The sequence below is a fragment of the Diachasma alloeum genome, unplaced genomic scaffold (genome assembly GCF_001412515.2).
Source record: "Diachasma alloeum isolate Michigan unplaced genomic scaffold, Dall2.0 Dall_scaffold_00952, whole genome shotgun sequence".
Taxonomy (NCBI): domain Eukaryota; kingdom Metazoa; phylum Arthropoda; class Insecta; order Hymenoptera; family Braconidae; genus Diachasma; species Diachasma alloeum.
Genome location: NW_021681069.1, coordinates 82,969 through 92,605, shown reverse-complemented (window position 1 = coordinate 92,605; position 9,637 = coordinate 82,969). Strand labels below are relative to the sequence as shown.

The 9,637-nt window shown below is 41.0% G+C and overlaps 1 protein-coding gene across 1 annotated transcript in view; it reads right to left on the bottom strand.

The window, feature by feature from the left end:
* Positions 1-288: 288 nt before the first annotated feature.
* Positions 289-9,637, bottom strand: part of LOC107045487 (serine/threonine-protein kinase fray2-like) — a 39,529-nt gene continuing 30,180 nt past the window's right edge. Inside the window, exons 2-4 of the mRNA XM_015267789.1 lie at positions 3,995-4,586; positions 1,001-1,646; positions 289-725 (exon numbers count right to left, since the gene is read on the bottom strand). Of these exons, the coding sequence (XP_015123275.1) occupies positions 289-725; positions 1,001-1,646; positions 3,995-4,586 (1,675 nt within the window). The remainder of the gene's footprint in view (positions 726-1,000; positions 1,647-3,994; positions 4,587-9,637) is intronic.

Here is a 9,637-nt window from a genome sequence, read left to right as displayed (position 1 = left end):
CATTGCGGGGTATAACCCTGGAAATTGGGATTCCACAATATCCTACGTGTCGTACTGAGTGTTCACATTGTCTCATTATGAAATTACTTTTTTTTAATTCATGAAAGCAAAACGCGAGAATACGAGACGAGAAAAGAATCCATAGGATTCTTGCCCCTCGAGACAAGACGAGAGAGTCAAAATTCTCGTCTAGTGTCGTATCGCAACATTATTGGCAACATTATTGTCGACGTATGCGTCTCAGATTTCGTGGCAGTGGTAAGTGCCACGAATGATCAGCAACCAACCTTAACGCCTGGCTTGATAACCGCGGTTAAAATCTGTTTCTCCCCCTGTTCCAAAATGCAGGATATCTCTGCAAGTCATCCCGAGTTCTACTATATCTCGCTTGGCTTCCTTCTCTCCAGTCGAATCGGTTTCTGCTTCTATCTCTTTTGTTCTGCTTCTATCTCTTCTACTTCTACTGCGGCTTCTATCTTTTCTGCTTCTGTCGCTAGTCTCGTGTCGCCTAGAGTCTCTACTGCGGCTTCTATCTCTTCTGCTTCTGCTTCTGTCGCTGGTCTCGTGTCGCCTAGAGTCTCTACTATTAGCGTTGTCTGTATTTCCAGCACTTCTACCTTCTTCCTTCTGGGAGTTTCCCCTGCTCCCTGACTTGCTGGGCCTACTCACTCCTCTTCCACTCCCATTACTGTCATCGGTTGCAGCCTGATCTTTCTGCCTTCCACCTACAATTTCCATCAGAAATTATTCTATTGAAAAAGTCAATAGAATTCAATTTTTCTATACAATTTATTCTATTGAACATTTCAATAGAATCGGCCAAAAACTAATAGAAAGTTCGATAGAAATCCAATAGAAATGTTTAGCGAATTCGCTAGGTTTTTCTATTAAATTTTTTCGTGTGTGTGTTCTTATTGGTGAGTCAAGTTTCTGGAGGGAATGTGTGAATGCGTGCATTTTTTAGCATGTGTCTGCGTTGGGCTTCTTTTAGGCATCTTACCTCGGTTCAAGTTTTCCCTTGGATTCTCTCCTAATGATTCCGAAATTTCAGAATTTTTATAAGATTTAGGAAACTCGGGTTTTTGAGCTTGTTCGGGAATCATGCCTTCAGGAGTAGACTGCCGTTGAAGGTCCGTCTCTTCCTGAACTTGGTCAGAGATCTCCTGAGGCAAAAGTTCTCCAGGGACTTCCTGTTGGGGAACTTGTTCCTCAACTTGTTCAGGGATCTTCTGTTGAGGAACTTGTTTCTCAACTTGTTCAGGGATCTCCTGTTGCGGCACATGTTCCCTAACTTGTTCCGGAGTTTTCGATTCAGTAATCTTCGATTTCTCGGCGGGTTTCTGAACCTTTGGTTCTTGAGCGGCTCCGGAAGCACACGGTTCTTGATGCGATCGAGAAACCCCTGGTTCAGAAGGTCTCGGGTGTTGATCTGAATCCGAATCTTGATCAGTAGTCGTTATTGGTTCAGAAACCCTAGATTTCTGAACTGGCTTGGAACGTTTTGGTTTCTCAGTATTGCGTTCGGGTATCGATTCCTCATTACTTGCACCTGGACCAGCTGCTGTTATCGTTGGTTCATCCACAGTTTCTTCTCCATCAATAACTCCACGCTCTGAACTGTTGTTCTTCCCGGCTGATTTTTCTGGCTATTATTCTTCGGCCGGCTCCTTGTACACAATTGAGTGACAATTCCTTTACATTCATTCTCATCTATCCGATCGTCCTTTTGGACCAGGCTGTTGACTCCCCCTAGACATAGGAATATCGCACTGATCTCATCTGAGTTGGAAGCGGAAGGGCACACTAAGTGCCATTTCCAGAAAATGACACTGAATTCAATTTAACGGAAAAAAGTCTATGAAATTTCAAGTTTCCCTGAAACTTCAAGGAAATTCCTGATTTTTCAGTGACATAACCATGAAAATTCCAAAATTTCCATGAATTTTCAATGCAAACATGATAATTCAATAATAAATTGCTCTAAAATTTCCAAAAATTGAAAATTCAATGACATTTTTGCTTGAATTTTCCTAATTTCCATTAATTTTCATGGAATAATTCAACTGAAATTTAAAATTTCCATGAATTTTCCACGAAAACAACCAATTTTCAATGGTAAAATTTCCTGAAATTTCAATGAAACCGTCACTTGTTTCATATTTCAAAACTAAAGCCTGGAAAGTTCAGTGAAATTTTTTTAACAGTGTAGCACATGACTGAGCATGGTGATAATAACCATTTCGGCAACAGCTGTATGACTTTAAAAGAAATGGCGGATGTAATTGATTATATCATCTGAACTTACACCTCACGGCATTGAACATCGATTTCGGAATGGGTTGTTTATTCTTCCCACCGTGCACAGTCATATTCTTCAAGTTTTCCCCAAGAAGACACCGCATCAAGTCACACACAAACTCGCCGGATTTATTCCCACTGTGTTGCAGGGCATTCCTCAACAATCTCTTTTTCACAAACACATCAGTGTTTGGATAAATTTCAATCTATGAAAAAAGTTATTGAATACTGAGTTTTTATCGTTGCTTACTTTATTTGTCCGACTTACTTCATGTCCACGTCTCTGTGCTTGAGGAAGAAAATTATACTCCTTTCCATCACCAAGAGGCCTGCGTTTCGATTTGGTTTTTCTTGGAATTTCTGGATCAGAGCATGGTGATTATATTAGTAATGCCTCGAGAGACTTCACGAGACATCACTCGTGAAGTCTCGTGAAGAGACTTAGTATTGCCGAAGTATTGTCTTGTGATGCCTCGAGAGACTTCACGAGATATCACAAGACAATACTTCGGAAGAATCGTCTTGGTCTCAGTGAGCACCGAATTTTGTGGTCTTGTCTCAGTCTCGCAATACGCGGTATCAGAGTCTTCCCAGGATGACGCCGAATCAATTCATCTCATGTCGTTTTCTGTACGTAAAATGTCGAGACGAGACAGACCGAGATAAAAAATGCGATTTTATATGATCAAACACGAAAAACTTGAGACCGAGATGAGATAAATTGTCTCTGAGTGATAATGAGAAGAGATGATAATATCTTCTTCCCGACTGAGATGAAACCAAAGATTTCCATGTTCATTTTGAGACCGAGACCTTCTCTCCAAAGTGGAGTCTTATGAAGTCTTTAGCGGCATCATTAAATTATATAATCGTGGAGGTATTTGGATGCTTAACTGATTTCGATTTGTAAAATACGATTCCCTCAATGGGCTACAATTTCGGAAATACAATTAAACATCCAATTTGATTCGATTTTCAGTTTGACCTGCATTCCTCGAAGCTAACATTCGATTAGTCTTCGTAATACAAAGTTAAATTGAAGTTAAAACTGTAAGCTCGAACTGAAGAATCAAATAATGTCGACAAGAGTGAGTCATTTTTCGATACTAGTTACGAGGCCCGAGACGGGAGTCTCAACTCACGAGGCCCGAGTCACCGGTCATGAGACATGAGTCATGAGGCACAAGATATAAGACCCGAATCACGAGAGACAAGACACGAGTCACAAGTCACGAGATATGAGTCCCGAGTCACAAGACACGAGACACGAGTTACGAAGCTCAAGGCACGAAACCTGCGTCACGAGACACGAGGCACGAGCCACGAAACATGAGTTAGAACATGAGTCATTACGCGACATGAGCCGCCAGTTACGAGGCACAAGGCACGAGTTATGCAACATGAGCCGCCAGTTACGAGCCACAAGTCAGGAGACGCGACTCAAGAAAATCAAAGAATGTCGGCAAAAGTCTTTTCTATTGAGTACGTTGCATCTTACCATTCTCATCCTCAGTTTTTCCCTCCGATAAAACATAAATGTGACTTATTCTTTCTTGTCGCTTGAATTTTGGTGGCTCATCATCATGTACTTCACGATCCATCCTTGCCGCATGTAAATCCTTTGTATGTCGAGTTGAAGCTGTTTTTTTTAAGGAACTGACGACTTCAACCCCTCACGTCTGCGACTATCTCTTACTAAAGGAGTGCCCTCATCATCCTTGTGACCCTCACGTCTGCGACTATCTCTTGCTAAAGGAGTGCCCTCATCATCCTTGTGACCCTCACGTTTGCGACCATCTCTGGGTGAAGGAGTGTCCTCATTATCCTTGTGACCCTCACGTCTGCGGCCATCTCTTGGTAAAGGAGTGTCCTCATCGTCTTCGTCATCTTCAAAATCTTGATAATTCTGAGTAGATGCTGCCGAGGTTTTAGTTGAATCGATGTGCTCTTGTGATTTCGATGATGATCCACTCTTCCTTTGTACTTCTTCCTCATCATTCCCTTCTCCACTTCCTTCTCCCTCACCTTCATCCTCATCCGAGTCTTCAGCATCGGCGTCAGTAGCCTTGTGGCTTTCATTATCATCCTGAGCTGAAGCCGGGCATTTCCTCGTAGAGACTGGGGTTTGGGTGAGATCAATGTGTGCTGTTGGTTTGGCTCCGTCAGATTTTTGTGTATCTCGGCGAGGTGGACGTCTCACAGTTTCCCTCCTCTTTCTCTTGTTTGAGAATGTGTCCCTTTCCGCTCTACCAAGTCCGTCCTCATCAGTGCTCTCCGTGTTACGTACCCTGTACGTGGGTCATACGACGTACGCAACTGTTTCAATTTTGTTTTTCTTTATATTCTTTCAACCGAAGAATATTCCCATATGTTACCTCGAATTATTTATCGCTACAGTATCGTTAATGTCACAATGTGATATGACAAATGTGAAGAGTTAATTAAACTCCGGTTATCAAGAGCATCACAATAAGTGGCCTAATAGAGAGTTAAAAGGGTGATTCATACTAATGAGTTGGAGCACTTTAGGATTGATACGAAGACTATGGACAACTGTCGCCAGGTAAAAAACCAGGAGGAACAGCCAAGGTGGCACGCGCCTATTCCAACTGCTTGGAAAAACCTGACATCTGATCCTGTGGATAACTTGCAGCTAGGCCATAAAGATAAGATAACCATCAACAGAAGTTTGACCATAATGGGCTTTTGCACTTAAATTAATAGCCAGGCTAGTGTTGTGGTAACTATTCCCATGGAAACGTGGAAAAGCCGAAAACCCACCCAAAAGGGCTACCGGTGACATAGAAGTGGAAATTGGGGCGGAGTTGTGACCAATCATCGAATTGTCTAGTCAAATCGGACAATTAAGAAGTTTTTGGTTGGATGCGCAGGCCTAATTAAGACAGGAGGCAGGACTCATAAGACAGCCCAAAACCTCAGGTTTTTACTATAAAAATGGCTGCAGGAGCCAGGGAGAGTTAGTTCGAAGCCGAGAACTCAGAACCAAGAGGTCCTAATTATCATCAGTGTCTTAAAACCACCCAGTACAAAGTAGTGCTCCCCAATTAACTTCAACTGAACGAGTCAACTGCAAGAATCTCTGAGGCCAGAGTCGATAGCATCCGCTATCCCACCACCATTCAGCGAGGACGACCAACTCCTAGGCCCTCTCCGGCCCTGTTGAGTGACTCGATTATCGACCGCCCACTCGCCACCCACCGAAGGTCATCACGCAGAGCCAAGCTGAGTCACGCGATTCAACTGAACCCCCGCTGAGCGTTAACTGAGCAATTCCTCTCCAACCCTTCCACCAACTGTAAGTGTCTATGTCCACAATTATCCAACTCATTTATTTCTCTCTTTTCCTGTTTTCCCTCCGACGGTTTTTACCCTGGGTTTTCGTGAAATTACTCCAATTACGAAATAAATAGTGCAATCGGTATAATTTGGTCAGTGTTTTCCTTTACGCGGAATATCGTTGTTGTATTTTAATACTTAATCTCGAACAGCACGGTCCCACCCTAGATTTCACAAAAGAAGGTAATTATAACATCGTTAACCTCATCATCATCGAGACGACCAGTTCGTGACCAGTGACGATCAGGTAAGAGCTGACAGGTAGATTTTCTCTCCCTCTCACTCCAATCTAAACCCGGTTGTCCGTAACATCCGTATCGTCGATCACAGGATAATCTCGAGTTCTGGTCTCATCACCAGTCTCATCACTCAGACCTCCCGCTGTGAGTAATGATGATTCAAGATCGTCCAATTTTCGCATTTTTCTGGGTCTTCCTCTCCTTTTCCAGGGTGTTCCGCTGGTTGAGAAGTCCTTACTTTGCAGATGCTCTAGATCATCTGAAAAAACAAATCGATTCCGCAGCGGATTCCACACTTCGTTGGTCTCATTGATCTCGATAAACGTAAAATACGCTTTGTTTAGGCGTAATTTACGTTTTCATCAACGTAAAATACGCTTTGTTTAGGCGTAATTTACGTTTTAATAAACGTAAAATACGCTGTTTAGGCGTAATTTACGTTTTGATAAACGTAAAGTACGCTTTGTTTAGGCGTAATTTACGTTTTGATAAACGTAAAATACGCTTTGTTTAGACGTAATTTACGTTTTTATTTTGATCGTAAAATACATTTTTTTAAGGCGTAATTTACGTTTAGGTTTTTCTGTGTGTATGAAAAAAATCGAAATCAGCTGCGTAGGAGTAGAATTCCAAAAAACTGGCTCGTAATTGTTGTTCCACACATTTTTCCGAAAATTTTGAAAAAAAAATCTTTTGTAGCTCAAAAATTGGGGGCCCTGGACTGTTTTTAGCATTTTAAGCGTTTTCGGGCAAATGAACTATGAAAAAATTTGTTTGCACTAATTATTCGTTTTCAGACCTATACAGTCGAGCACTAAAGTTCATGAACAGCCTGAACTTGTATTCTACGTATTCTGTTTACGAACTTTAGTGCTCGACTGTATAATCGATCTTCAACGTATGAACAGTCCCACTCCAATAACCCACGACTTTTAAAACTCATAGTAATCTCCCCTTAAGGTTGTTGGGACAAAAATTGAGAAGGAAGGAATGTATAACAGATCGGAACCCAGATCTAGAACTGCGTTACTACCGATTCCTCTTCTCAATAATTTTAAACTAGGGTGGATTGTAGAATAGTAATGAAAATCTTACCACTTTCTTCCAAAACTTTTTCTATCTTCCAATATTTGCCCTCCCATTTCACCATCAACTCATTTTTCTTATTATAGCCAATATCCTTCCTTAGAACCACAGACACCGTACCCGGAACAGTGGCCCAGAGAACTATTGCGAATTTAGCATGTTCACTCATAGCGTTTCTTCGTAAAATCTCTAAAATTAACAAACGAATTTTATTGGGAAATTCTGGAAAATCACCATGGTATTCTTGATGACCATGATGAACGACTCTAAACCCTCACGGCCGACGAACATTTTTATTTATTTATTCTCTATTATGAAAAAACCCCGAAGAAAAAATGGATGGAAACAAATTCATAGAAGACATAGTCCACGGAACAAGGAAAAAAAGCCAAATACTCACATTATTTTTATGCTGCAAACGTTTCTTAATTCCCAATCCTAATGAAATTCTTTATTTATATTTATCGTCAAACATCCCTCACGAGATGTCAAGATCCGCAGCAACTTCGGACGTAGGCAAAACAAAAAATGTAGATTTAGGACCGATTGATAGATATATATTTTTTGAACGTTCTATATCCAAGTAACTTCGCCAATTATTGATTCGGTTTTGTGCCTTTAAAATTGTAGGCTAACCGAGGTCTCTCATAGTTTTTTTGACATTCAAAATAGCTATTTTTGTTGTCAATTTTTCTTTTACTTTCATTATGTACAAAACTCTATTTTTCCGATTTTTAGTAATTGACCAAATTTTTTTGTTTCAGAAGGAATAAAAATAGATTTATGATACAAGTGAAAAAGAAGAGTAGGGGAGGTTTGGGTAAAACGGACACTTTTGACTTTTTTTTAAATGTTAATGAGGGGTTGAAATGTTGATAAAATTTAATAATTTTTTTTTCAATACAGAGAATAATTCTTTCCTTTTGTGTCGAACCTAAACTGAGCTCAATTGATCAATTTGTTTCTGAGTTATGAATAATTTTAAAAAAGTCTAAAGTGTCCGGTTTTCCCCACCCAGCCCTATTTTTTTGCACGGTTTGCGCGCAAAGAACCGCCTTTTTCTCATCACTATCATAAAATGTCGTACGACAAACAAGAAAAAAAGTAATTGTTGACGAGCGTGATTACAGCTCTCGCTTTCGGCTCGTCCTGTAACCCTCACACTCGTCAACAACTATTTTTTTCTTGTATATCTTAATATGCTATTATAGACCTTCAGTATATATTTTCAATGAATATTTCCCGTTCTTTCGATTGAGCATAGTTTTAATTATCTCACCTCATCGAAAATGCTCTAAAATCTCCAATGAAGTTCAAAATTCCGCGTTGCACCCCTTTACCCCATCTCGATTGCAGATTTTTTTTATGTTCGTTGAACTGACTCTTTTTTACAGGAAATGTAAAAAAATCAGGTCCAAAAGTTTGGCAAAATTAGGCGTTTTTTAGGCGCTTTTTTGGCGCCAATTTGGTTTTTTTGGTGCTCTTATAGGATTTCTCAAAATTGCGTTTTTTCAATTTGAGCATCAAGTTAGTACAAAAAGTGGGGAAGAAGGCGATAAAAAAATCAAAGCTTGGGGATAATTAGGCGCTTTTTAGGTGCTCTCAGATATTGGAGAAAAAAATTGCGGTAAAATATTTTTTTTAACAAGATGCAAACGTTCGCAATGATGGATGGAAAAATGGTAGGGGAGATAGGCATATGAGTATGGCGAATTCCTCGAATTAGGTGGTATTCAATGAGACAAAACGAAATTTTGGTGCTCGACCCACGGCCAACTTGTCCAGAAGATGAATCGAGTTAAGAGGCAGGGTCATTAGGCATTTCTCCAGCAGTCTCGGAATGATGGACATGCTTGGATACACTAGGCGCTGTTGAATGGAGACAATTGAAATTTTGGTGCTCCGTCTCTTGGCCGAGATCCAATGGAAGCTCAGTCGAGTCAAGAAACGAAGTCATTGAGCAAGTCTCCAGCAGTCTCGGAGTGGTGGACATGCTTGGAGACATTAGGCGCTCTTGAATGGAGACAATTTCAATTTTGGTGCTGCGTCTCTCCACCAAGATCCAATGAAAGGTCAGTAGAGTCAAGAGTCAAATTCATTGGGAATGTCACCGCCAGTCTCGGAATGTGGACATGCTTGGATACATTAGGCGAACTTGAATGGAGACAATTGAAATTTTGGTGCTCCGTCTCTCGGCCGAGATCCAATGGAAGCTCAATCGAGTCAAGAGTCATAGAGTCAAAGTCATTGGACAAGTCTCCGCAGTCTCAGAATTGTGTACATGCTTGGAAACATTAGGCGCTCTTGAGGGGAAATAATTTGAAATTTGGTGCTCCGTTTTTCAACGGGGATCCAATGGAAGTACCGTCGAGTTAAGAGACAGTCATTGGGCAAGTCTCCAGGAGTGGTGGCCCATTCCGAGACTGCTGGAGACATGTCCAATGATTTTGTCTCTTGACTCGACTGACCTTCCATTGCATCTTGGTCGAGAGACGGAGCTCCAAAATTTAAATTGGCTCCGTTCAAGAGCGCCAAATTTCTCCAACCACGTTCACCATCCCGAGTCTAGCGGTGATATGTCCAATGACTCTTGCCTTCATTTGCAAGCGCCTAATGTCTCCAAGCATATTTCTCACTCCCAGACTGCTAGAGGCATA